Here is a 27,591-nt window from a genome sequence, read left to right as displayed (position 1 = left end):
TATCCAGAATCGCTGGTTTACTAACTAGACCTAACGCTGACAAGCAGGTCTGAGATCTGGAAATACCAGGAAATATTGTCCTTCTCAGTGTGTGCCAATTAGCATTCCTTAGAAGCAAAAGATTAGTACCCTGAAGGAGGACTTCCTCAATCAAAATCTGCTCTGAATGGAATCAGTGCATAATATTTGAATGTCAGTTTCTGTTACTTTTGTTTACTAAACACATTAGACTTTCTTAATGTTCTCAACTACTACCAGCCAGTATCTTATCAGCGAGTCATTAATTGTGTGGGAGAAATGTTTGACAGCACCGTGTATGATAGAGCTATATTAACTATACACTTTGTAATAATTCCAAAGCAAACACTTTCTGAAAATCCTGTTAACCATTACTCTTGTAAACATACTTTTGTAATCAAGCTGCCTTGTCCATAAAATATAATGAGGTGAAAAATACACAGCAGTTAATACATTCTCACCTTGGGGAACCCAGCTGTAATGAGACACACGCATATTCTGGGTATGACATATACCAACTCTTAAAACAGTTTCAAAAAGCATTAGTTTTTTTCTTTTAAGAAGGAATTTTATAGCCTAATTTTGTTACATCATAGTAGCAATCTCAGTACGTAGTTTCAGTAGGTATCTCAGCACATCAACTGAAAGCCACCAGAAAGTAATTTATAATGACACAGCCCCACCTCCAAATTCTTTGTTTTTGCTGGTGTTATGAGAGCTGGATGAAAAACGAGGAAACAACTTTATGAAAAACATTCATGTTTTTTCCTTTTCATAGCAGTCAAAATGAACTGGGTTTTTTGTGTGAATATTACGCCATATATTTTAATCAAAATTATTATTTTTTTCATATTTGGAAACCATTTTGGTAAGTATTTTGGTAAAAAAATGTATAATTTTGCAAAAATGAAAATTTTTATAGTGACAATTTTTCACAAAAAGTTTGTTTTATTGGGGACAAGGGGAAATGCCATTTTTGCGTAGAAAAACTTTTCATGCAAAAAACTTTGACCAGCTCAAAGGATAATATTTTCCCTGCCTTAGGCATTTTCCAAAATTGTGGTTTGTATGTCAAGGAATTTAGGGGTTTTTTTTGGTAATTGGACCTGTAGAGCTCTATGGGGCTGTGAGGTTTCTTGAGCATGTTTGATTGTGCACCAGAAGAAGTTAACTGGTTGTACCTGACTGTTATCCTTAGTTCTTGACAAGTTTCTTCAGGAGGGGACAATTTCGCTGATGTGCTCGATAGCTGGTGCATGGAATGTAAAGCTTTGTCAACACCTGTAGATAGCTGTTCAAGGGATCTGAAGTCAGATAACAATCAGCAGAACAGGCTGCAAGGGTGAGCATAATTTGCGCAGTTACCATGGCATGTTACATGAAGACGAAAATTCTCCTTAGAGAAAAATGTAAGGCATGTTTGGAAGACCTTTATAGGCTTTGTAGCATATATCGTGGTGGGCCTGGTGCCAATAATTTGGGAGAGACATGAGCCCCACAATAGTTACCCTAGAGACAGCGCTGTGGGGAAACAGCTTCAGTCATAGTTCAAGGCTGATGTCCTGCTGACAACGCATTCTGAGTCTTCAGTCCTGCAAGGTTACCTCAGGAATTTGGATGATTCTCAGGATCTCCTTTCTAAGGAGGTACTGTCAAGCAGTCAGGAGGCAAAGAGGTCTGATTGCAGGAGGCAACTCAACCAGAAAGTTGCCAGGGCAGTAAAGTTGGTGGTTGCGTGAGCTGGTTTGCCCATAGGAGAGCTGTCAATGTACAAGACCCCAAATAGGGAACATGAGTAAATGAATCCCTTAATAAAAATCTTGGTGGTGATATCTAAGAGACAGGTGATAAGAGTGCAAAGAAGTGGATTAGGTTACAAAAGAGTACTTCTGATCTTGATTGGCTGGTTCATGCCCATCTGAAGGGTGCTTTCATTGAGTTCCTGATTGCAAAGAAGTTCTTATCCTCATGGAGGGAATTAGATATTAAAACTTGGGGAGCTTGACAAAATACGAAAGGTAGCAACACAATAGAAAAGCACAGTTTTAATGGGACTGTTGTGCAGTATGTTAAAATGCCTGGTGGCTGGATAGACTGAAGGAATTTGGGATAATTCAAACCCGTTTGGTTGAGAGTTGCAAATTTTTCAGACCTGATATGGGTGTAGATATATTGCTGGCTCAGAGAGTACATGATGTGTCTTTATTACAGGTGGCCTGCCTTGACAAGGCCTGGGAGTACTTCCTAAAATGTTGAGCAAGGGGTTTGTTGGGAAAGACCAAGACTGTGAAAGAGGAAAAATAGGGACCGCATTTGGGTGTGTGGGGGTTAGGCAGCCCCCAGTAACAGAAACAAAATCATTTGAAAAGCTGATGGAAGTACAGAACTTCTGTCTTTGCATGTTCTAGAGTAAAATGAGAGGGGTTAACAAGCAAATAGTACAAGCATATAGGATATTGGAACAAAAAAGGGAGATTAGGTTGTTGGGGACAAATGTATGAGCGATAACCATATTAAAATTGGCAGTACACGAAATGTTACCTGTGTTGGTTATCCGTATCCAAGGCAGGGAGAACGTAGTGGCAGAATACTTGTTGGGGAATGAAACAATAAGGTCTCTGTTCAGCAAAGCACTTAAATACGTGCATCAATCCCATTACAGTTAAGGAGGTGCTTAAGAACTTTGTTAAATAGACATGGCTTGGTGAATCGTGATCTGGGTGCATAGTATGAGACCTTCCAGAAGTTAGTTTAGAAAGGGGGTATTCCAGTGGTAGCTCTGTCTTGGTTTGGTTTTGCTTTTTTGTCAGCTGCAATCAGAATTTCAGCCTGTGAAGCTTTCTGTTAGGTGCTGCTCTTTCTGTTAAGAGACTTTCTAGTAGGTTTGGGAAAGTTTCAAGACATAATGAAAGTGTGAGAGGAGAGGGTGGGTGAGATGTCAGTCAGTCAGTTAGTCATTCCCTGATGCAGGCTTTCAGGCACCGATTCTTGTCAAAAGGATGAAAACAGGCCACCAGCACAGCTTATGACAGACCTTATACCTTTAGGGAGGAAAGACCAGAGAGATTTCTGTGGAAGGAATGGATAAGTTGCCAAATTCCGCTCTATTTCTACCAACGTAAGGGCTTGATCCTAAACGTTGAAGTCAGTGGGAGCTGGATCAGACCCTAAATCTGAAGTAATTCCACTGACTTTTGTAAAGTATTGCAGAGGTTGTAAATCAGGGCAGAATTTGAATCTTCTACATTAGACCTTTCAGGCTAGAAAAGGTGGAGCCTCACCTACTGTAAATCATTTGCCTTAGCCATAGTTTCAAGTTTTCCTGCATGTTCCACAGAAAGGAATATGTCTGTTAACTGCAAAATATTCAGCGTGTGCAGGAGATTAGTATTTGACTGTCTCTTTTAACGCTGGCTAGATAAAGAGGGGAATATACTACATCAGGTTAAACTGGTGTGTCTGCTAGCGCTCACCTGGGCGTGCTGAGCTTTGAGGCTACATTTCTAAGGGTTTGAACCATGAGTGAATCCTATAGAATTTGAGATTTTATTGAATGCAAGAACTAAGTCTCCATCTTTCTCAGAACCAGTTTTGTTATATTTAACAAAGGCGCCTGGAAAAGGGCGTTGTTCTAGGATAGGTCTAGGGTCAGAGAGACTGGTAGATAATTTATTACAAGTGTATTCAGTGGGACCTTTAAAGCCTGCTGGGCTTGATACACTTTGATCCTAGAATGGTGTCCATGACAGGACTGTCTGGTACTGATAGAAATAAATAATAAATGTGGGTTAGTTCACTCAGAGAATTGTCTCCATCGCAAGTAAAGAGCAAAGCAGTAGATCTCCTACTCATCTTGGCAATAGCTAGGTAGTATGGAGTAAGGACATTTGTGTAATGTTAATGAATGCTGACTGGTTTGGATAAATATGAGCTGACTTGCAACACCGCTCCTAAAAGAGGCTATGTTCCACCCATACATCAAGTAAGAAGAATGCGGATTCAGTAGTCCTTCTGTATGAGACAAATGGCTTATTTGAATTTGGTAATGCTGCTTCTGATCAGCCTCTGCTCAGTAAAGAACTTAAGCATGTGCTTAAGTCCTGTTTACGTCAATGGCACTTACTGTAAAGCACAAACTTACGTGTTTTGCTGAATACAGATGGACTTAATCTCATACTTAAATAAATGCTCGGCTGAACTGCAGCTATGGAGAGGAATTCTGAATTGCCCCTACACTTGCAATTTCTAAAGCTGCCGTAATTGAATTATGAAACATAGTTTTTTATCCCACCTATTATGAGACTGCGTAATGGTGATGGTAACCTAAAGAGAGGGATATATTCAGATAGGCCTGAATCTGAACACCAGATTTCAACTATCCTGAACTTTGGGTAAGTTCAGATTCAATTCTAAATGTTGTGACTCAGGCCTATCTCTGTAGTGTGTTGACCCAAAACACCCGCATTGTTTTGAGAAATTTGGATCAATCTGATTCTAGATGTCTAAAACTCACCAATAATGTGTTCTGTGGAATCTCTAGATATCAAAAGGGAATCACAGGAAGCAAACATCTTCCTGAGGCCAGGACTGGTTATCTATCATGTGCTGTGGAAATTGTGGATATGGGTCTGCTTTAAAAAAAAAAGGAAATACTTGTTTGGGTCGTGCAAACTCTGTTTTCCATTGCTATATAAATAATATTTTATACCTTCGCTGTATTTAAGATAATAGAGAGAAACTGGTAGGGAAAACTGCTAGTTAAACAGCTTATGGTATGTGTTTGGAAAATGTGAATAAACTATGTGTTTTTTCTAAGGGTGTTTTGATCTATTCTGTCCCATTTCATAACACTTACGCCATTTGAGCATAAGGAATATGGAAGAGAAGGTCATATGCTTGAAACACTTCTTGTATAGCTTTCACCTGATGTCCTAAGATCGGATGTATTTATCTGTAAATCCAGCAGGGAAACGTGGCTAAGGGTATGCCCATTTGAGAAACAGAAGACTTGATTCAATGAAGCTCGGTACTTTTGCGAGGCGCTGAGCACCCTCAGTTCCCTTTTGAATTCAGTGAGATTTGAGGATGCCTTGGCACCTAATTGGTCCAGAATGGTTAAATTTGTCAGTACCATAGAAATTGGTTCTTCACCCATTTTTACAATATTATTTTTCTGGTTGTGTTTCAATCCCAATTGTAGGACATTACAAGCTTGCTTCATACCATCTATGAGGTAGTTGATGCATCAGTAAACCACTCCCCTAGTTCCAGTAAAACTCTGCGAGTGAAGCTTACTGTGGCACCTGATGGAAGTCAGAAGAAAAAGAGTATCTTACTAAACCCTGCTGGTAAGCACATGCTATATTGCCCTGTGAAATATTGCTAAAATGTTTTCCCTCAAAGATTTCAGTTCACATTTCCTAGCAGAAAAATCAGTTATAGAGACACCTGAATCAAGAGCAACTGATTCTGGGCGTGTTGTAATTTCTAACTGCCCATTGGAGGCCTCAGATGTGGATAATCTAACTTAGGAGTCTGTGTTTGAAATTCATCGTTTCATTTGGTTTGATTATTTCTGATTCACAGTAGTTACAGACTACAAGCTACATGAAGGCTTTGTCTACACTAGAAAGTTGTACCACTTTAACTATGTCAGTATAGTTAAAGTGGTACAGTCCTCCTAGTGTGGACACTGTTATATCGATATACAGGTGCTTTATACCAATATATCTATTCCTGTATGGGAAAAGGAATAACTGTACCAGTATAAAGCAGTTTTATATCAGTGTAACTGCATCCACACTATGGTTTGGCTGATATAAATATGTTGGTTTAAAAAAAATTACACTCCAACCAAAATAGTTATACCAACACAGCTTTCAAGTTTAGTCCAGGCCTTAGGAAGCCAACAGGAGAAAAGAGAACTACATCACTGCACCTTAGATGCATGCTATACAATATGTAGAATCTGTTTAGCCCTTCTAGTTAATCAGTAAATACTTGCTAATGATACAGTCATGACTGATGTATATTGATCAGTTTAAGTACAAATATTGGACAAATACTGTCATCAGATGCACAAGGGTGACTCCCTTAGCCCTCTGGGGGCATTGTGGGCAATAGATTCTGCCTATCATGTGTAATTCTAACATTCTTTCACATTAAAGAGTTACCAGGGCTTGTCCACACAAAAGTTACACTTCTTTAACTATACCAGCACCAGCCTAGTGTAGTGGCACTTATACTAGTATAAAGATGCTTCTACCGGTATAGCTATTTGCATACAGGAAGAGGAATAAGCTATATCAGTATAAGACACCTTTCTAGTAGTATAAGTGTCTCCATGCTCATGGTTGTACCAATATAACCACACTCTTCACCAAAACAGTTATATCAATGCAAAAACTTTGGGTACACTAGGCCCCAGAGTATGATCTTGATTTAAACTAGTAAGGTAATATTTCAAAAGCACCTTAAGTGATTGAGGAGCCTAAATCCCATTGACTTTCAGTGGGATCATAGGTACTTTTGAAAATGTTCCCCCTAGGAACCTAAATGATTTGGGCACCCAGCTCCCATTGAAAGTGGATAGGACTTAGGCTCCTAACTCATTTTGTCACATTTGACGATTTTATCCCTAATGATGTATTATGGATTGGTGCAAACAGCAAGCTAATAATGAATATCTATGCACTTCTGCAGATTTGTCAGACAGAATGATATCAATAATATGAAATAACTTTCCTTTTTGGGGGTGCAGATTTGCAGAGCTCTAGGCACAGAGCTGAGAGCAAAGCCAGTGAAGAGCTGAGAAGCTCTGAAAAGAAGCAGCGGGCTTCTCTCAGGTAAGTGGAATGAACTCTTCATCTACTCAAAGGAAGGAATCTCTGAGCTGGCAATGGGCCAACCTCAAAAGGCTTCAGCTGCTGATATTTTAGTCAGAGGAATCATGGGAATTTTCACCTGGAAACAAACAGCAAATTCCATGGGATTACTACTGAAGTAGTACTAGTGAAGTGTGGCACCGCTGGCAGCTAGTGCCAGAATCTATATCCAGAGTCTTCCCATGGAAGCCTAGGAAGCTAGCTTTAGTGAAAGATGTTATTTATGTCTCTAGTTTCTAGCCATACAAGCTTTTCTTTACAATCGCCTACCTCTGAGAACCTATTGGAACATTTGGGTGAACATTTCACTTAAAAAAGCATCAGCTGAGCATCTCAATAAAAGATGTCTTTGCTTGTGTTTGGGCAAAACGATACATTAACCTTCCCATCCCCCCTTGCTGAAGTTTCCACCCCCCCCCCACCACGGTCTGTTTTTCTTTTCCCTTTGTGCTATCCAGCTATTCTACAGAATGCTTGGGCAGGGACCCTGTTCTCTTACATGTCATCTGTTATCACCATCCAGTCCAGTGGTGCTTTATACAAAATGAGAGAGAATCTTAAATAGAGAAATTAACATTGAATAGTGATTGCTTTGGAGCCTTATCTCCCTTCAGGTTTACTTAGGCCACATTAAGAAACATGATTCCATTAGACGAAGGAAAGATGTGATCATATTTTAAAACCCCACCACCAATTCTAGGTGCTCTTTTAATGGGCCATGGTCACTAGGGTTGTCAGCAGCGATTGAGCACCCAGGCCCAGATCCTAAAAGGTATTTAAGTGTCTAACTCCCATTACTTTAAGTAGGAGATAGATGCCTAAATACCTTGGGGCTCTGGGCTCCAAAGATGAAGCCCCTACTACTTAAGTTAACGATTAAGTTTATTAGCTGCAGCTAAGTAGCAGGCTTTTACCCACTATGTGGGCCAGCCACTGGACCAACACATTCATTTCTATTTCTATATATATAAAAGTGCCTTTTCCAGGCACTGGCCTCATAAGCAACTTCTAAGAACGCAACCTGGTTTCAAAGAACAACAAGAAAACTGAACCACCATAACAGCAAAAGATACCAGCTGTCTGAGGTGAGGAAAAACTCCCACCCTCTCCAGCCATGATCACATGCACTTAACCAGCATATCACATGTTCAGGTGTTTGAGCACAGCGGGTCACTGACTTCATTAGTTCACACAGAGGTACTGAAGATAAATACAGTTTTTCCTTCCCTTTCCAGTCTGCCCAGAAGGACCCATGCCTCCCTTCAGCTTCTTCTGCTTAGTGGGCTTGTGTCTGAATTTAATTTCCTCCCCTCAACTCCATCCCCTGTAAGCACCAGAAGACGGCTTCCCCCCAGTGGGCAGACAGCTTCCAATCTATCTCTGCCCTTCTTCCAGTCCTACCTCTTCATTAACAAACACTGCCAGTTCTAGTCCTTGCTAACACCTTGTACCACATCCTGGCATGAGCTCCGAACCCGGCCTGCCCCTCTTTTGCTACCCTCCCAGCCTAAAATAAGCAGGTGGGAACTGGCAGTAGAGAAGGGGAAAACCTCCAGGCAGAAGGAAGGGAGGGGAGGGGAGGGGTTCTTAGCAGAGGGGCAGGCAGAGTTATTTCCTCTAAGACACTCCCACCCATCCTGTCTCCCAGCAGCCAGAAAAAATTCCTCCTCCTTGCCACAGGGTTCCCCTTGTGAACACCTAGCCCCATAGGAAACTAGCCAGTCACTGGGTAACATCCACCTACAGATTAGCAAGATTCACAAGGGTTGATGCTTTCACTGTAAATTTTCAAGGAAAATTAGCATGAGGGTGGGGGGATTTGTTTTTAAGTCTCAAGATGCCCTTCACCACTTGAAAAAAAAATTGTCTGTTGTTTTTTTGTGGATTCCTGCCTGTGTGACTCAGGGTGCATCCATTTCCAATGAAGTACAGACACAGTAGTTTCTTTTATGCACAGCTGCAGGTACGGTTGTAGCCTTTTAGAGATAAGATAAAACAGACCTATTTGAAGTCTCTCCCTGAAGGAATGCACAATATTAGTTTGGATGCCAGTCTAGAATAGGCCTTGTTCCTCTGCAAATGTCTAGTCATGTCATTGGCAAGGTTAGCAAAGAGAAGCACGTATTTGCCCCATTTTCACATCTTCCACCTGCCTTATAGACAAATGCTGCACTGAACATCAGAATATGTGATAGTCAGTTGAGACAGATCTGTCAAGGGCAGATTTCAATGTGTATCTTACTTATTTTATTTGTACAGCGAACAAAAATGCTCCCCTCACAATTCAGTGTAGAAGTGTTATTTCCATTGTTCAAATGGGTAATTAAACAAAAAATCTATAATCCTGTAATTTTCGTATCTCCTAATATAGATCCACTGCTTTGGAGAAATCCTCTCTATGGTCACTGTATATGTTTGGGTTAGTATGAAGTTGTCTTAACATTCAAGCTAGGGCAAAAGGGAACGTTAGTTGGGGCTGAAGTGCCATCAACACAATAGTAGTGATTGTTTCTTTGGCTGCAAAGAAAAAAAGTTCTAGTTTTGTGCTTCCTTGACTTCAGGAGAATTTTTCTCAGGGGGATGTACAAATATGCCAGCAAGGGGGAGTGTTCAGGTTCATTGGTGGGGGGCGTGCGAGACCCCAAAAAGCAACTGGGCCTCCCAATTCTGGATTCGACAGAAATACTCCATAGCAGTGGATCCAGATTCAGAGATCAAAATTACAGGCAAGAAAACAAATTCTGCCTTTTTACCTGTGACTCCATACAAATTGTTTTTAGCACAAAGGTCTCTCTGGGCTCTTGGATGAATACTTGAGCAGGCAGTTCAGGGTGGAATTCCCCCCCTTGCAAATTCAAGTCCACTATTATTTGCTTAGTAGTTTGAATGTATTTGCATGAAGAGACATCTTAGCTGACTTAAGATGTAGAGCCCATAACCTGTTCAAAAGTTGTTCCTTCATCTGAATTGAACAAGGTGCTGCTTCTGAATAAGACAGGGCTGTATTCTGAATGTCAACTAATCCCATTTCAAACCAGCAGTCATACTTGCACCAAATGTGTTTTCTGTGGGGCAGATTCTCGGCTCTGCTCCCTTTTTGCCCCTCTGCCACGGGATGCAGATGGTCCCTTGGGTACCATTGCCAGCAGGTTCATGTTAGAGCCTTCCTAGGCAAGTCTAACCAGTAAACAGGGCTAAGCAGAGCATCAGGCATCCAACACTGAATTCCCGATAATCCCCTTTCTTTGCTACACCCTGCCAAATGTGGACACAGCAAAGAATCTGACCCTTGTGTCTGTTGCAGGAATGAGCCCCAAGTTTCTGTTCAACTTGGTCAAATGGCTAAGCTTGTGAAAGTCTTCCTCATGTTCATCAGTGGCAAGCGGGTGAATGTGGGGGCTCTCCTTTGGAGTTGCAATGAAATCGTGTATTAGATGCATATATTTTCATGATTTCAGTCTCCTGGGAATTACAGGCAAGATTCTATTAATATTCAAAATGAAGCTGACAGGGATATCCCTGCCTTTAAGATGGGGAAAGTATTCTGGGGGTGGGATTTCAAATGCTGGAAGCTATGGGCTAGAGTTTCTACCTGTAGTGCTCATGCAAGTATTCAGATCAAGTATCCAGATTTATGGTTGGTTGACCCAGCATCTCTCTCATAATAATAATAACACTGACAGTGAGAACACCATTGGCTGTGTTAATGCCATCCCATTTCTGTTGTTGTGTATACTTGCTTTTGGGCAACAGGGAAAATACTTATATAAAACAAGGCTCTGAAATATCTTTCCCCTCTCCCACAGATACACAGGTTTCAGAGTAGCAGCCGTGTCAGTCTGTATTCGCAAAAAGAAAAGAAGGACTTGTGGCACCTTAGAGACTAACCAATTTATTTGAAGTGAGCTGTAGCTCACGAAAGCTTATGCTCAAATAAATTGGTTAGTCTCTCAGGTGCCACAAGTACTCCTTTTCTTTTTTCTTTTCACAGATACACAGTCTCCTTTGGTACATATTGGCTTTTCCCCCTCCTCTTCACCCAGACCTGTTTAAGCAATTTAGCCCTGGCTTGTTTAAATGTCACATTCTCTCAGACCGCAGCTTTCAGGAAATGTCCTTTGCAGTTTCCTGACCTACACATTCTTGCTGCTGTATCCCCCGTTCTGTTATATAATGGCAGAACTCCTCATCGTAATGACGCTTCAGAGTTTCAGAAAAGGGTTTCACGTACTGTTCAAAGGCATTAGCAAATGTCTCTTTCTCAGACCCACACATTCTTATATCCTGCAGAAGATTAGAATCAAGTGTTTGATGCCTGAATGCTTCCATGTATGTGCAAAGGAGCAGGCAGGGGATGGATGCCAGAAGCTCCAATGGTCAGAAATACTTGAAGTTCTCCTTGGCAGTGGGACACATCTCTCATCAACATGTTATTGCTTCACTCTGTATATTTGCATTGTTGAATGTCATCTTACATGTAAGAAAGCTGTTAGAATTCAGGGCTGCGATGGTACTAGCGTAATTTTTCCCCATTGTCTCAATGAGGGATGGAATTCATTACAGTACCAAAAAAACTGGTTCCCAGGTAGTTCCGTTTTATACAGTTTTATACAATGATGCTGAATTGTGCTGGACCAGAAACAGTTATTCCTACACTGTATGAACCATACAGCGCCTTCGCTGCATGCATGCAACTTCCATTGATCTCCACGAGCTGTGGCGGGTCAGCCACAATATATGGCACTTGTATGCCAAATTGTAGCTGCTGAAACTCTTTGATTTGTGTTCCTACAAGTTAAACTGCCATAATTGTAGACTTCCACAAAGATCCAGATGAGGTTCGTATGGTGTATGGGCTGATCAGTTATCAAAAACAGAAAAAGCCTGGTAGTTTCCTGTTCCAGTTCTTTTTGACATGCTAGTACAGTGGCTTCTGTCACTTCCAGTGTGTAAAGATTCCATATTCAAAACCTTTTAAGTTTCATGGCTTTCCATGCAGGCAGTGTTACATGCAAGAATATTTGAATACATTAAAGCCATGTAAACTTAATCCTCCAAATGAATCTAACACCCTCTGATAGATTGGGGATTTTTATTAAGGCGGCTCTCTTGGAGATCCCTACTGAGACACCAACCTCATACAGGGCGCAATCCTGCAGGCTGCAAGGTGCTGAAAGATAAAGCTTAAATGCTGTGCTGAATTGGGGCCTGAGCACTCAACACCATGCAGGACTGAGCCCTTTTTTGGAACCAGCCTGAAATCATGGCCTTCCACTGATATAAGTAGGGTTTCCCGGGGGTGTAAAGGAAAGCAGAAGCCATCCCAGGGTCTCAGAGATGGAAGTGCCTCCCTGAATGATAATCCGTGATTTAATCAAAAAAGTGTTTTCCTCATCCCATTTGTTGCAATAGAGAAATTGTTCACATCTGGACATGGTGAATTAAACTGTTGAGCATTGTTGGCTACAGTATTGTAAGCCCCTGCTTGACTTTTTTTCCCCTCATAAACAAATGGTATTTCAGATATTCATTCTCAGGAAATAGTTCTGCTATAAATAAAGTTGCAAAGCTGAGCAGGAAAAGGAGTTGGGATTATGAAGCCAGAGGTTGATCTGACTTTATTAAACGTATTTTGGCAAAAAGCAATGCATTATCTCAGATTTTTTTCCACTGACACCTTCTCCCCCAGTGTCTCGCTAGTAAATACACCTGCCTAAGTCCCTAAAGTGGAAGCACATGAACATTTAGACCATTTATCTAACACCAGGTTCATTCCAGTGCCTCCCTGCAGAGCTGGGAAAAGCCATGTCAAACAGCAGACTTTCCTTGGCATGCCCAGATTAGCAAATGTATTGAATGGTTTGGCCCAACCACAGAGACTATGCTGTATGTAATAAACCCTCACAGTGTTTTTATCTGCTTTGGCATGAAGCAGATTTGAAAGTATCCCTTGTTTTGCAATATCATGGAATCAATGTACAGCCCTGCATAGACACTCCTTTCCCTCTTATACAAGTAGCCCCTGGCACATCCAGAACATCAGACATTTGTTGTGTCTCTTTGCAAGTAACTCCCAGCATTTCAAAGTGTCCCTTAACTTTTGAATGTGAGGCGGCAGTAACAACTTGAGGAAGCTTTGCTGAATTTTCATTTTGCTTCCTGCCCACAGATATCACCCCGGTGACAACCCTGAGCAGAGTGGGTGCTATCGCCATTGCGTGGATGAGAACATTGAAAGGAGAAACCACTATTTGGATCTTGCAGGAATAGAAAACTATACATCAAAATTTGGACCAGGTAATATAGGAATTGATTTTTCACACTTTTGTCCCAGGTCCATCTTCAGCTACATGGGCCGAATTGGGCCCACTGAATTTAGAAATAATGAGTATGTTGTGTGATTGATCCATTGCTGTTTACTGGAGATGGGCTTGGAGAGCATTCTTCAGATCCAGTTTATTAGGTTTAGACCGGGGCAAAATCAGGGCTAGGCTTCGGATGATGCAGGCCACATCTGAGCTGGAACCAGAAAATAGTTGCTTTCAGATTTTGGGATCCAATCCAGAACCAGCACCCCCAGATTCAAAGGGATTTGGATTGCAGTTTTGCCCTGCCTCTGTGTTTTACTGTACCAGATGTCATCATTTTGATACAATGTAGACGGACGTCCAAGAAGGAGAGTTTGTCAGAATAGAGAAAGTGTCAGAGCTGGGGCATGGGTAGCTTCTCCTAAGGGATGGCATTGGGTGCAAGCCAAGTGTCCAGGGCCCAGGAGCCAATTACCAAGAATCAGGCCAAATTGGAACACTAGGAGATCAGAATCAAGAGACAAACCAAACTGCTCAGAGACCCTCGTGCTGGTCAAACATCTTGTGTAGTTTATTTACAATATGGGGTCCCACCACCTTCATTCTGTATACAGCTCTGCTCTAACTGTCCTAGGGAGTCCCCAGCTCCTGCAACAAGCAGCGAAGGGTAATCTCTGTCCTCTCCGTGTTGCCTGCTTTTCTGCCTTCTACTTCTTTCCTGTGCCTATTTGTAACCTCTGCCTAATGGCTTAATTAGCCTGCCAGTTCTGCTCCCCCCACAAATTAGGCACAGCTCTGTTTAACCAACTCCATTCTGCATTGTTTGATTGGAGCTGCCGTGACCAGAGTGCTGGCTCAACCATTCTTGCCCAGCACTCTGTCACAAAGACTTATGCAACTTTTTCTAAACAGCTACGGGTATAATTATGTTCACTTCCCGAGGAAAATTCCACTCTGCCGATAAACTTAACCCTGCCAAATGCATGCTGCTAATTAAAATTTGAAATATTAGATGACTAACTCAGTTTGTTCTTTTCTAGGATCTCCTCCAGCAGCTCAGCAATATGACCCACCAAATAGAGTTGTGAATCAGACTAGATCCCGCTCTCATGAACCTGAAATCTTCCATGCCCACCATAGGAAATCTCAAGTGGTGGACCCCAGCCACATCAATTTGGCTGATGCCTCATACGCCAAGATTGCAGAAATACAACAAAAGCTGCGCAATCAGGACTCAAACAAGCACTTTGTTAGGTCTCCCAAGGTCCAGAGCAAAAATGTAGGCTCTGTTCACCCTGGAAGGGCAGTAAGGAATAAACCTCTTCAAGGGGCATCCATGCCAATGGCTTCCCCATCTGCACGGGTGGGCCAGAATCTTCCTTACCTCCCCATGCAGTCCCAGCAGGCTCACAAGAAACATAAGCAGAGGGCAAAGGAGAATCATCACATGTGCAAAACCTTTCATTCTCCGGGGACAGTTGTGGAAAAAGAGCAGGTGAGAGACCTGCCCACAGTCATTTTGTATGAAGGCCAAGTTGGACAAATGATCCAGAGACATGAACATCATCACCATCATGAGCATCACCACCACTATCATCACTTCTACCAGACATAAAACCGATCCCACCAACATCCTCCAGGAATCCCCCCCATATGAAGGAAACGCCTTCCTGTGACTTCAGACTAAGGCATTATTATGATTAATATTATTGTTACTCTGTTAATATTCAGCTAGCGTATATTTTAGAAATTATATGAAACCATTGAAACTTACACTATTTATATGTTGTGAAACTGCATAGCTTACTTAACAACTTGTTGATATTGGTTTTTAAGTGGCTTGTAAAACAGCAAACAGCCATAGCTTTCTGAGCTGTGATTTAATGCAGGTCATCAACGCACTTCCTTTACAAGTACTTCCTTTGTGGTATTAGAAAAAGATACTTCAAACAACACTGCAGACATCTAGCTTACCAGTCTGCCATGTCGGCTTATTGCACACAAGCCTCTTGTCAGGGGAGCAGTGTTCGAAGGTTTGGACTCCGGAAATACTCAGAATAACAGAAAATACAAACAGCGGCTACCTCTAGTATTATTCAAATTTTCTTTTCTTTTTATTGATTGTAATGTGCTACAAGGGGATTTTAATATACTGCCTTCATGTAGCCTGTTTGTGTTGTACTTTCACATCTTTTCAAGCTATCTTAATAATTACAAGGAAACATCAGCTATATTTGTCAACAGAGCTACATTTTACAACTGATATTTTTTTTTTCCCTTCAAGGTTCTTTCCTGACTCCAGTCCAGTCTGTTAGATGTTGAGGAGTGTTTAAATATACGTCCTTTTTTCTTTTATTTACTCTCCATTCTGCACTGGGAAACCATCTTAGAGGAAAGAAAAGAGGGGGATGTGAAATGGGGTTTTTCAAAACCATCACTAAACCTTAATGCTTGGGCCATAACTACCATTCATTGTTTTGTTTTGTTTTTCTTTGTTTTGAGAAAGAATTGGAGGAAAATATACTTTCTCACTTTAAATGTTGGCAAATATATATAAAAATATAAATAGATAAATATATATATATATATACACACACACACTCTCAGGTACATTTTCTTGTGTTTTAGAAATCTGTGGTTTGAATATTAACATTATTTTTTTCTTACAGCAGTGACTTTTTAGGTATGTTATATAACACATAACCCATGGCATTTTCTTGGGTGCCTGCAATTTGTGTTTCCCCAACACCTACAGCGTTGCTCTGCTCCTTTTGTAAAGACAATTCAACATGTAAAGAACGCTGCTCGCAGTCATTCTGGCCTCTACCACTCTTTTCATATCAAAGGGCTTCCATTCCACAAAATAAAATGAGGTGAGACCTATGAGACCATCATTGGCTGCTGAGAAATTTAAAGGTCAAATGCAATTGGGAAAAAGTGTGACAAAAAAGCCAGTAAATCCAAGTTTTGCTTTCTCTGAGGCTCAGATTTATAGGACATTTGTACAGTGCAGGCAACAGTGACTAAATAGCAACTGCTCCATTGCTTTTGGAACTAAAAAGTAGAGTTCTGATCACATAAAAATGTAACTGCTCTATCAAACATATTTGCTTTTGGTTTTAGTTTCTTTTAATTATTTGTGTGTTTTGTCTACAATGTATCGTGCGAAATGTTACTATCCCCCATTTTTAAGGGCCCTTTATGAATAGGGCATGTTTTGTTGCAACTACAGTCTTGATCAGTTCAAGATGGGAGATTTCCCTGCTGCTGAGCATTAAAACTGTTAGAAGGATACTGTCCTAGGGAAGGACACAGAGACATCAGCATTTAAAGAAAACAATATGGAAAGCCTTGCCTGCTTGTGGAATTGGAGAGGAATCACTGCTTGTGGGCAATTAGTTCTATCTCATTTATCCTCAAATCAGCAGTTGTTTAGACTTATTGTCCCTTTTAAAAATCTGGTTTATTTTAATTTCTTTTTTAGACGTCGACATTGTGTTCTGTTAAATCTAGCAAAATGTTTTAAAGTGTGTTTGATCTGTGTGACAACTATGCTGTTCTGTTTATTTTTTAAATTCCTAAGTCCAAAAATATTTATATGCAGAATTTTCTGTATTGAAAATATGAAAAGGCCACAAATTTGGTTAGTTACCACTGAGTTGTTCTAGTCTAAGCCTATTTTGCTGCTTGTGTATCATTCTTTTTCAATGTATATATAATTATGGACTGCAAAAAAAGGCATTTACATGTCTAGTAGAAGGAATAAGCTTATTTATATTATAGTGTTAACGAAGTCTGATGTATTCAAGTGACTTATGTTATACCGCATGCAAACACACAAGTGTACATTCCATCTGAAAAGGGGTGCCATGCTATCTGTTCCTGAGATGTAAATGATGCTGTTCTCTTTTCAGCAGCGTCTTTGCCAGCATTCTGCAATGTTAACAAAAGGAAATTGTTGTTTTTTTAAAAATACACAGATCATTGCCGGCCAAAATATTGGAAATCTAGAATATATTCAGTATGCTTCAAGCAGGGGCTTGGGAGAGGGAGGAATGTAGAATGGGCAAGAATTGCTCTAAAACCCAAAGATATTCTGCCAGAAAAGATAACAGCAGTCGTAACAAACTCCCGTCTAATCTAAACACGTCCCAAGTTAAGACCAATGAAAGTGGACTCTTAGAACAGCGAATCACAATTGACCATAAGCCACAACTTTTAACCTGATTTATTGTTTGATATCCAAAAGACAGTCTCTGCTTTGCTTATATTCTGTGAAGTACAAGTGAATTCTAATAACATGGCATCCCCACGTGAAAAAATTTGCACCAGCCACATACGAACACATAGTAGCTCAATACCGTGTTGCATTTGTGTTACACGCATCAAGTGTGAATAACTGCTCGAGCAGCACAGGCTCTTTTCACAGAACCCTAAGTTTCCGTATCTTTTAAAAATGTTTGCTTTTCAGTATTTTGTATAGTAAATAGAGATGGTTTTGACTAAATGCTTTATTTATTTAATAGCAAAAACTGTGCCAAGAGAAACTCCTGTTAATTAAAGTTTTACTAGTTCAGAAAATAACTTTTTGGGGGTCTTTTTTGTGGATTTCAGTGGCACACTGCGATTGCTGCCAGGGCCTACAGATCAGGGAATCGCACTGATGGAAGGGCCCCCGTTACCATTAATGGAAACAGCGTTAGGCCACAGAGAATGGAGAGTGCATGCTTGGGTTTATATTTAAAATATTTAGCCTCAACATTCAAATTTCCTATCTCCTACAAATTTCAGGCAGGCAAATTCTGAAAACAAAGAAGCTCAGTGTTCTTGTCACTCCTTTGCTTAATAAAAAGTAAAAGAAGCTAAGAAGATATCAAGTCTCATCTTAGTCCACTGAACGCCTGTTGATTTTGATGCGACCAAGATTTCATGCCAAGAGTGTGGGATTAGAATCTCCACCATGCAGACAAATCTTTTCAATATCTACTTTTCTGCTTCCTTCTTTTGATAGTTTTGGGAGTGATTAATAATTTTAAATTAAATGTATAGGAAAACCAGGCTCATAATTTTATTAAGAACAATAATAGTGCTTAGGTACTTCATTGGAGCATTTCATCAGAGGTTCTTAAAGTGCTTTGCCAACAAGCCTCACAACATCCAAACATCTTCCAGGCACAAACAAACGTAAGGCCAAATTCTTCCCTCAGATGCTGATGTACAGCTCTCACTGGCATGCTGGCAGAGCGGACCCTTTAGGAAAAAAATGAACAGGAAACCATATAATCTTTGACTCCGTGACAGACTTGCTACCTTAATGATCGCTAGTGAAGGGTACAGCAGGATGTTAATAGAAAAAACTCCTGAACAAGAACAAAAGCATTTCTGGTCATTTTAAGAAATGTCCATTGCTGGAAATTAAATAGTGTATGCCTCATAGAGGACACTCAGACAAAAATGATAATTTTGACACATTAGAAGTTAAGACACGGGTAACCCTTTTACTCGAGGACTTGTCTATTGCCATCACACACAGTAAATGTCTAATATCATCCACAGATAGCTGTGCTCCTCCCTGGTTTACTGAGAGCCATATTTCATCCATTGTTCCAAAGGAATGGGGAAGTGACATCACCATGGCTTTGTCTACACTGGGAAAATGCATTGTTAGAAAACATGTTACTAACATGATATTAAATATGATTTAGTCCATAGTGTAGACACACATAGTCAGAAATGTGCTAGTTGGTCATGGTTAACCCAAACGGAGTCTCTAGAGTTAATCAAGACCAAAAATTACATTTTCATGTCTACACTGGATGCTAAGTCATGTTTAACATCATGTTAGTTATAATACCACATTCCAATATAATGCAATATTCCAGTATAGACATTGCCAGGGATTTCTGATGGGTATAATAGAGCCCTTTGAGTTTATGCACTTATTGCAGTAAAACTGACCGCTTTCCTTGTGGGGAGGAGAGGGTCTATAAAGTGCACCCAAACACAAACCAGTTTGAAAATCCCTTGCATAAAAACAACTTGGAGAGAAAATAAATTGAATTTACGTTCTGGGATTAGATTTCCCAGCTTCTCCATTGCTCCTATCTACAACACCCAGATTTGATTTATCATGTGATGATTTTTTCTCTGCAGAATTTGACTGCTGATGAATTAATTTGACATGGGAAGGGTATCTGTGTCTTTCTGCTTTGCATACCTGGTTTAGGTGGTCAGAGAATTGGAGCTAGACTGGACTGGACACCAGATAAGTGAAATAACTGAATTGATAATTTGTGCAGTAGATATTAAATTGTATCTCGTGTGTATTTTGGATCATGGTTATTAAATAATGTCAATCATGCTCTAATCTTTTTATATTTCCAGCTAATTCATTTCTACTGAACGAAATAATGGTGATTATTTTATTAGATATTTTCATTTATTTGTTTTAGATCAAAGGATTTATGAGATACATGGATGGATTATTGTGTGGGGCTAGGAAGAGAGATTGGGAAGCAACGCATAGGGAGATCTTAGAGGGAACAAGAGTAGATATTAACCAGAGGCGGGGAAAAGATGGAAGGAAAGGAAAGCATTGTCTGAAGACTATTGTATGCCCAGTATCTTATTGAACGTTGTATGTTACAATGTGTATGGCTCACAGTTATAATAATACCTAAGTCTTACATAATGACAGGTTTCAGAGTTGCAGCCGTGTTAGTCTGTATTCGCTAAAAGAAAAAGAGTACTTGTGGCACCTTAGAGACTAACAAATCTATTTGAGCATAAGCTTTCGTGAGCTACAGTAGCTCATGAAAGCTTATGCTCAAATAAATTTGTTAGTCTCTAAGATGCCACAAGTCTTATATAGCATTTTTCATCAGTTGATCTCAAAGCACTTTACAAAGGTGCTAAGTATCATTATTCCCAGTTTATAGAAGGGGAAACTGAGGCACAGAGCATGGCAGTGACTTGTGCAAAGTGGCAGAGCTGGAAATTGAACTCACGTCTTCTGAGTCTCAAATCAGTGCCCATTCCACATGGGATTTTTTAGCAGAGGATGGGTTTCAACAAGTCTTTTGCAAATTTCTGTCTGAATAGCAGCCCCAGTACCTGGCAAACTCCTTATAAAGATGTGCACGGTCATTTCACAAAGGGGAGACAGACATAGATGCCTAAATCCTGATATTTTAAAGTGATGAGCACTGGCCCCTCCCATTGCAGCTAGGAGCTGTGGTGTGCTCAGCACTTCTGGAAATCAGGCCATTTCAGAGCATATGTATAACCTCTCGATCCTAGGAAATAACAGTTTGGATCAGACCCATAGTCTGCCTTTTCTGGTGCCCTGTGCCTCTGGTAGGAAGCAACAGATGTTTCAAACAAACAACAACAGCGCAGTGGGGTTTGACTAACTTGGACAAGCATCAGTACGACAATGTCAGACATGCTGCTAATTTGGTGCCTTTTGTCTGCTGCACTGTGTAAGATGCTTGTAAAGGGTGTTTTGTATCACCGCTCTAGTGCCTACTCCACATAGCAGCAAACGGCTACTCCAAGTGCTAGCTACTTGATATGCTCCTTTGTGCTTCCTCGGTTCAAATCTGGCTGACAACTGAGGCTACAGGGGGTTGCAGTTGCATGTCACTCCTTTTTCTTTCTTTCTTTCTTTCTTTTTTTTTTTTTTTTGTTCATAAAAGATACAACACACTAACCTTGGTCAATTTTCTAATCAAATACTCACCAGAGCAGGCAATCTGAGCCCAAATTTATCCTCAGCTACACCTTAGAGCCAAGAGGAATCCTTCCATGTATCAGAAGGCAGATTTTTACTCTTAAAATGCAGTTTGCCAATGCAACTGGTAACTTTCTCTTGTATTAATTTCTACTAAATGTTTGCCAAACTTGTTTTTTGGTTAACAAATTTAAAAAGTCGAATAAAACTTTAGAGATTCAAACACATGTTGGAGCCTGTATTTTCTCTGCCCATGTCAGTGTTCTGTGAAAGGCTGGATTCTCCATGGTCCTTCCACTGATCTCAGCAAAGTGACTTTGGAGTGGGTGTTTATAGTTCCTCATTTGCTTGTCCACAGGGTTGGACTGTTGATAGACACATCAAGTGCCACTTGAGCTTGTTAACCGACAGGACTTGTAATGCAAGTTCAAGAAAGATAAATGGTGAAATGTTACAGTGATTAGCTCTAAAGCAGTGGTTCTCAAACTTTTGTATCAGTGACCCCTTTCAAACAGCAAGCCTGAGTGCGACCCCCCCTTATAAATTAAAAAATTATTCTTTTTATATTTAACACTTTTATAAATGCTGGAGGTGAAGCGGGGTTTGGGGTGGAGGCTGACAGCTCGTGACCCCCAGGTAAAAATCTCATGACCTCCTGAGGGGTCACGACCCCCAGTTTGAGATCCCCTGCTCTAAAGTAAGATGTTGGCCAGTGTTGATTGTTATGGTCATGGGACTGTGCTCTATATTTGTCTCCTATAGATACTTATAATGCACCCATTGCCATGGTATCCTAGAGATATTTACTCCATTCGGGCTCAAAAATGCTGTTTTAGCTCAGCCAGTTTTCAAACACAGAACATTACAACATACTGAAAGTTCCACTAGAAATCCAGGCTATGAAAACTGTAATACTTCAGACTCCAGGCAATTTATTCCCTCCCCTTACTAGGCGTGGAACAGAGCAAACGCTCCATAAAATTGGGCCAACTTTGCACTAAGCACAGAAAAGAAGGGAAGCAGAAGTGGTAGTGAGCGCTCCATGTTCCTGCTATTTTATAACTTTGTCAGGAAGTGGTTTTGAAATTTAATCACCTTAAACAAAGGGATACCACTTTTTCCCCTCTTGGTGTGCCATCTATTAGGGCCCAATCCTGCTAGGTCTCCGCACATGGGATTCTTCTGCATCTGGACCAGATTCTCAGCAGGTGTACATGGAGTTAGTGCCAGTTTATACCAGCTGAGAAGCTGGGCCCTGGAGTGCTTACAGAGCACTGCTAATCAAGGAAAGGTTTCTCTAGCAAAGGACTCTTCTGGATCCAACAAAATGATGCTAAGAGCCAGTCATAAGCTTGAGACCTCAGCTGTCTTTAAAAAAAATGGAGTAGGAGTGATCAGGCTCCAATGTTCCAGTTTATGGATTGACTTGTCCTCGCTACATGTCTGCCTGTAGGTTTTAGACTATGTCTGTGCTATCTGAGCACTGAATAACATTCTGTTTTCCTTTTCATTTGTGGCTAGGCTAGGAACGTGGTGGGTAGGGGATGTGCAGAATCAGTGCTTACTCTGGCCAGCACAGTCCAAGTTTGTATTAATATTTTATTGTATCTGGTTGTTCATCTGTAATCCTGTATGAAGCAACATAACTGCCATTCATTTTAAAACATGCCAAATTTTGTTGCCAGCATCTTTATGGAATCCCTTGATTTCCCATCAATAATCCTGGCTATGTAGTGAACTATCTTGGGGACATTGGACTTTCTTTTCAGAGTTTTGGTTACCTTAGCACCGGAAGCAAATTTTAAAAGTAGCATAAATGTTAATTTGTCTTTTCAGATACATCAGTATTGCTGATGTGAAAACTTGAAGCCAGAGCACTCCATAATACGCAGAAAGGTCACATGGAAGCACTCAATGCATACTATGCCACAAATAATTACGGACAAGCATGTGTGTTTTCAGGATGTGTATTTTGTTTTTTGTTTCCTTCTTCTAGTCTTTGTCCATGTAGATCTCACTTACCGTGGGGGTACGCCTCATGCATACCAGAGTGGAATCTTTTTATCAGCTGCCATCATTGGGACTATGCCTGCACCTTGACTATCCTTGTGCCCCCCTTACCCTCATATAGGGCAAAGCAATGCCGACGGACACTGCTGGTCTAAAGATTCTGCTCAGAGTGCAGATCTGCTCTGTGTGCACTACGGTTGGGCTCCCCACAGACAAATTAGCTTGAGGAACCACAAATACTGTAAGCTAAGTAACCATTTTTTTCTCTAAATGAGGCAGTCAGCTCAACTACTTCTTTGAATGCCATAGTGCTGTGTCTTTGTGAATGTTTGCAACATAGAAACAAAACAAACTCCTCTCACTCAATAAAGGATTAGAGCCCAAACTGTGCTTCCGTCCCTTTAGTTGGTGAAAGGAAACATTTAGAAACATATCGTCACTATGAAAGGCATTTGAACAAGACAGTTTTGGTATTGACTCTCTGCTGTGCCCTTTCATGGGTTTAAAATCCACTTATCTGAAAGTGTGCAGTTACGTTTAGTCCTTTTTTCATCATTTAAATGCATCTTCTTGATCTAGAGAAATAAAAGCAATTAAAAAAATTAGAGATTTTGTTTTTATATGTGCTGCCAAGTTTGATACTGCAAAGTAACTGCTGAATTGGCACAAGCAGTTTGAGAGAGCCAGCAGATTTAGGAAGGAAGAAGATAAACCTTATTATGTTTCTTTGCCAAAGGAGAAAAGAAACGATATTGACTTAAATGTGGGAAATTTAAAAGGGGCCATATGTTCTCACTTTGTGCTTTGTTTCTAATAGATAGACAGAAATCTTTGAAGTGTGGATTGGCACAGTAGGGTGCATGCTTCTGTAGAGAAAAGATGCTAAATGGAGAGGATGTGAGAGGGCACATGAAACTCTATTAGCCATGCAACAGCAAAGAGAGAGAGGCAAATCCAATGATAATGTACATCTGTTTCAGGGAATTTATAAGCTTTGAACATTTTTTATGTGCAGATAAGTGGATCCTTTTCTTACCATAACGTAGAACTTCAAAGCAGATTGTGTGGATAATGCAAATTGCTGAAATATGAGATTTTCCTACAAAGGGGTTTCCAAAAAAGAAAAAAAAGGAGGGGGGAAGAATTAAGGCTAATTGACGCCACAGTCTTTTAGGTACAGTGTAAAAACTCAACAAAAATTGATTTTTATGAAATAAGAAATTGATGGGAAAACATTCAGGTCTGCCATTTGCATGCAAGGTCTCTCGTTTGAAACTGAGGTTCTGTGACTTAAACGTTTGTCTCTGATATCACTGAAGCAATATTGTAACATAAATTAAGATAGGTAGCCAAGCTGTAATTGTATCAAAGTCTGCCATGTTGTAGGACTGCATGACAGGCTGTACCCGAGGTTAATGTCACTGTCAAAGAAGGGGAACAGGGATTAAATTTTCTAGGTATAGACAAAAATCAGTTATGACACACAAAGACTAATGGAGGAGGTGGGGGTTGGAGGACATTGCTGTGGTAAACATTGGGGGAGTATTACCTTGCAGAATCATACCAGCTGGGAAAAATAAGGTGCTCAATGCATCTTATGGGTATTGATGGAATCGAGAATTTAGACAGCATTCAGCTTCTGGAAATGATGCTCCAGAAGAAAGCTCACTTTTTAATAGCTCTTTGTAAAAGAAACAATACAAGCAGAGGGCTTTCAGAAAAATTCTTATGGTGTCTCACCTATTGTTTGAAAGTAACATCCAGAGACATGGCCCCGACTAAGAGTGCCTTGCAATAGCACCGATGGACGTCATCCTTAGGAATGAAGGGTTCTGGATGAACAGAGGCTGAATGGTGGGTTGTAGTTGTGCTTCAGCCACTTGGCACTGTAAATAGCCAGTTTGTAGTCATAAGTGACCAACAGACAAGTCCCCTTATGGAGAGAAGCTCCCTATTGGCATACAATCAGCAGAGCCAGATCCTGCACTGATTTCATTTCTCTTCTCCCCCACCCGACTCACTTCCAGTGAAAGGGTATGCAGGAGGGGGAAGGTGATATGTCAGGGAGGGGGAAGGTGTGTGGCAGGATGCTGCTCTGCTGAGCCACAACAGTCTTAAATGAGAGCAGCCTAGGGGTTGCTCTAACTCATAGCAGATCCAGCTGGCACAGAATCAGGGACTGCTGTTTGGGTTCCTGATGGTTGCCTTTCTGTACTGAGATGATGCAGGGGAGAATAAAGTCCAAAGAGGCTGTCTTTTAAGCCGTTTGTGCCTACTTCATTTAAGGGATCATAGTTATTGAAGAGTAACCTGAATTTCACCCAGGAGTGGGCAAATAGCCAGGGCAGAGGAAATCATGATCTAAATACTCTCTCTGGACCACTCATTCACAAGGCAGGCAGCTGCATCATACATTAGCTGGAGCTTCTGTATGACTTTTACAGTTAGGCACAATGTAGAGCAGGGGTTGGCAACCTTTCAGAAGCGGGGTGCCGAGTCTTCATTTATTCACTCTTATTTAAGGTTTCGCGCGCCAGTGTTACATTTTAACGTTTTTAGAAGGTTCCTTTCTAGAAGTCTATAATATATAACTAAACTGTTGTTGTATGTAAAGTAGATAAGGTTTTTACAATGTTTAAGAAGATTCATTTAAAATTAAATTAAAATGAGGAGCCCCCCGGACTGGTGGCCAGGATGCGGGCAGTGTGAGTGCTGCTGAAAATCAGCTCGTGTGCCACCTTTGGCACGCGTGCTATAGGTTGCCTACCCCTAATGTAGAGCAATAAACAAGTATAGGAGTTAAAACACAGTTTCCCAAGGTGATGTCCACATCTAAGAGGAAAGGGCATAACTGGATGTAATGCTTCCATGTTACTTATTGTTACTGTATTCATCGAAGGAAAACAACCAAGTAAAAAAAGGGTCTTACCCTTCCATTGGACTGTTACTCTCAGCTTCCCAATGCAGGAAAGGATGAATGAAACAGAAGTGTCTATTTGGAGAAAAGAACTTGCATTGCTTACAGCCAACTCTGTGGGGCTTGGGATCTGTATAAGACTTTGGTTTTGCTATGAATTTTAGTCCCTTCTGGAGACTGGCTGCAGATGCAGTGGATGAGGGGCTATAGTCCAAGGTTGACACTACAGACACTGTTCTTGAAGAGTAACAATGACTGCTAGTTGGGGATAAGGTCTGAACGCAGCAAGGTGTTTTGCACAGGAGGGGGTTTTATCCAGCCGGTAACAAGATCCCCTTGTAGACGATGATGGAATTGGCAATCGTTGTGTTGAAGTGCTAGGACTGTTTGATTGCTACAAGAGTCCACTGTTCTCTTCTATGTTTGCATCACAACATTTTTCATTCTAGTTTTTCTTCATTATTTTTACTATTAGTCGTTAATCTAGTGAATTGTGAAAAGCACTAGATTGATTGTCCAGGAGAACGCTGGGTTTTTTGTCCGAACGATCGCAGATAGCTGCAGTGCAGTCGGTTCCATCCCAACCTAAGAGTGACTTTAAGTGAAGGTTGAGAAGTTAGTTCATTCCCTGTGGCCCATAGCCTTTTGGAAGAGGCTCCCAAAGGTGGTGCCAATAGGACCGATGTTCACGGGGTTTCGTTGTGTGTGGTAGAACTCCTGTGAGGAAAATGACCCACTCACATCCTTCAGGCCAACGGCCATCCAGAATAACTGCTTTTAGGCACTACTGACCTGAAATGCATTTCAATCAGTGTATTAGGCTTTGTCTATGATATCCTTTTTTGCGGGGGAGAGAGGGGGAATCTCCCAACACTGTTTCCCTCAGTGTGACAACTAGTGATCATGGGACTCAGGTGGCACTGAGCAGTAGTTAAGAATACCAGTGCCCTGTCTACATTGTCACTCCCATTGGGTGGAGCTACATCCTGGCTGAGGTTTTGGGGGTTTTTTTGCCTCTGCTTCATGAGGCACGGGTCACTTGCAGGTTTAAACTAGTGCAAATGGTGGATTCTCTGTAACTTGGAAGTCTCTAGTTTATGATTTGAGGCCTTTTGTGACTCAGCCTGAAATTAGGGGTGGGTGGAGTGGGTTCTGTAGCCTGCAATGTGCAGGAAGTCAGACTAAATGATCATGATCAGTGGTGGGCAACCTGTGGCCCATCAAGGTAATCCACTGGCGGGCTGCCAGACAGTTTGTTTACATTTTCACGGCTGCTTGCAGCTCCCAGTGGCCGCGGTTCGCCGTTCCCAGCCATGGGAGCTGCAGGAAGCAGCAGCCAGCACGTCCCTGCGGCCCGTGCCGCTTCCCTCAGCTCCCATTGTGAAAAGGATTGGAATCTGGGAGTGTTGATTAATTGGCCCTTTGAGGGGAAAAAAATCATCATACTGGTTGTTTGGGCTGGAGAAGTGGTTATATTAGGCTTCAGCCGCATGTCCACAACAACACTGACCAAACCACTTTATGGGCAGTATTGGTCTTAATTGCACAAGTCTGGTTTTATAGCAATCTAACTTGGCACATCTCTTCACTTAAGGCTAGATTCACAAAGAAACTTGGACATGGTTATGGTGGGTGGCAACAGCGAATGAGGATCTCCTTCAGAACTTTTAGCCCAAGGGTTGAGGGACTCACCTGGTATGCAGGAGATACACAGGTCAGGTC

General features: G+C 41.0%; 1 protein-coding gene across 2 annotated transcripts in view; it reads left to right on the top strand.

The window, feature by feature from the left end:
• NKD1 (NKD inhibitor of WNT signaling pathway 1) overlaps nt 1–18,137 on the top strand; it is a 144,508-nt gene extending 126,371 nt beyond the window's left edge. For both annotated transcript variants that reach the window (XM_073307657.1, XM_073307656.1), the window contains 4 exons: nt 5,219–5,366; nt 6,779–6,863; nt 13,072–13,199; nt 14,251–18,137. In XM_073307657.1, coding sequence (XP_073163758.1) covers nt 5,219–5,366; nt 6,779–6,863; nt 13,072–13,199; nt 14,251–14,825 — 936 coding nt within the window. In that variant the 3' untranslated portion in view covers nt 14,826–18,137. The remainder of the gene's footprint in view (nt 1–5,218; nt 5,367–6,778; nt 6,864–13,071; nt 13,200–14,250) is intronic.
• Nucleotides 18,138–27,591: the final 9,454 nt, after the last annotated feature.

This window comes from Lepidochelys kempii, chromosome 12 (genome assembly GCF_965140265.1).
Source record: "Lepidochelys kempii isolate rLepKem1 chromosome 12, rLepKem1.hap2, whole genome shotgun sequence".
NCBI classification, from domain to species: domain Eukaryota; kingdom Metazoa; phylum Chordata; order Testudines; family Cheloniidae; genus Lepidochelys; species Lepidochelys kempii.
The sequence above is the reverse complement of the archived record's forward strand: the minus strand, read 5'-3'. Positions and strand labels throughout refer to the sequence as shown.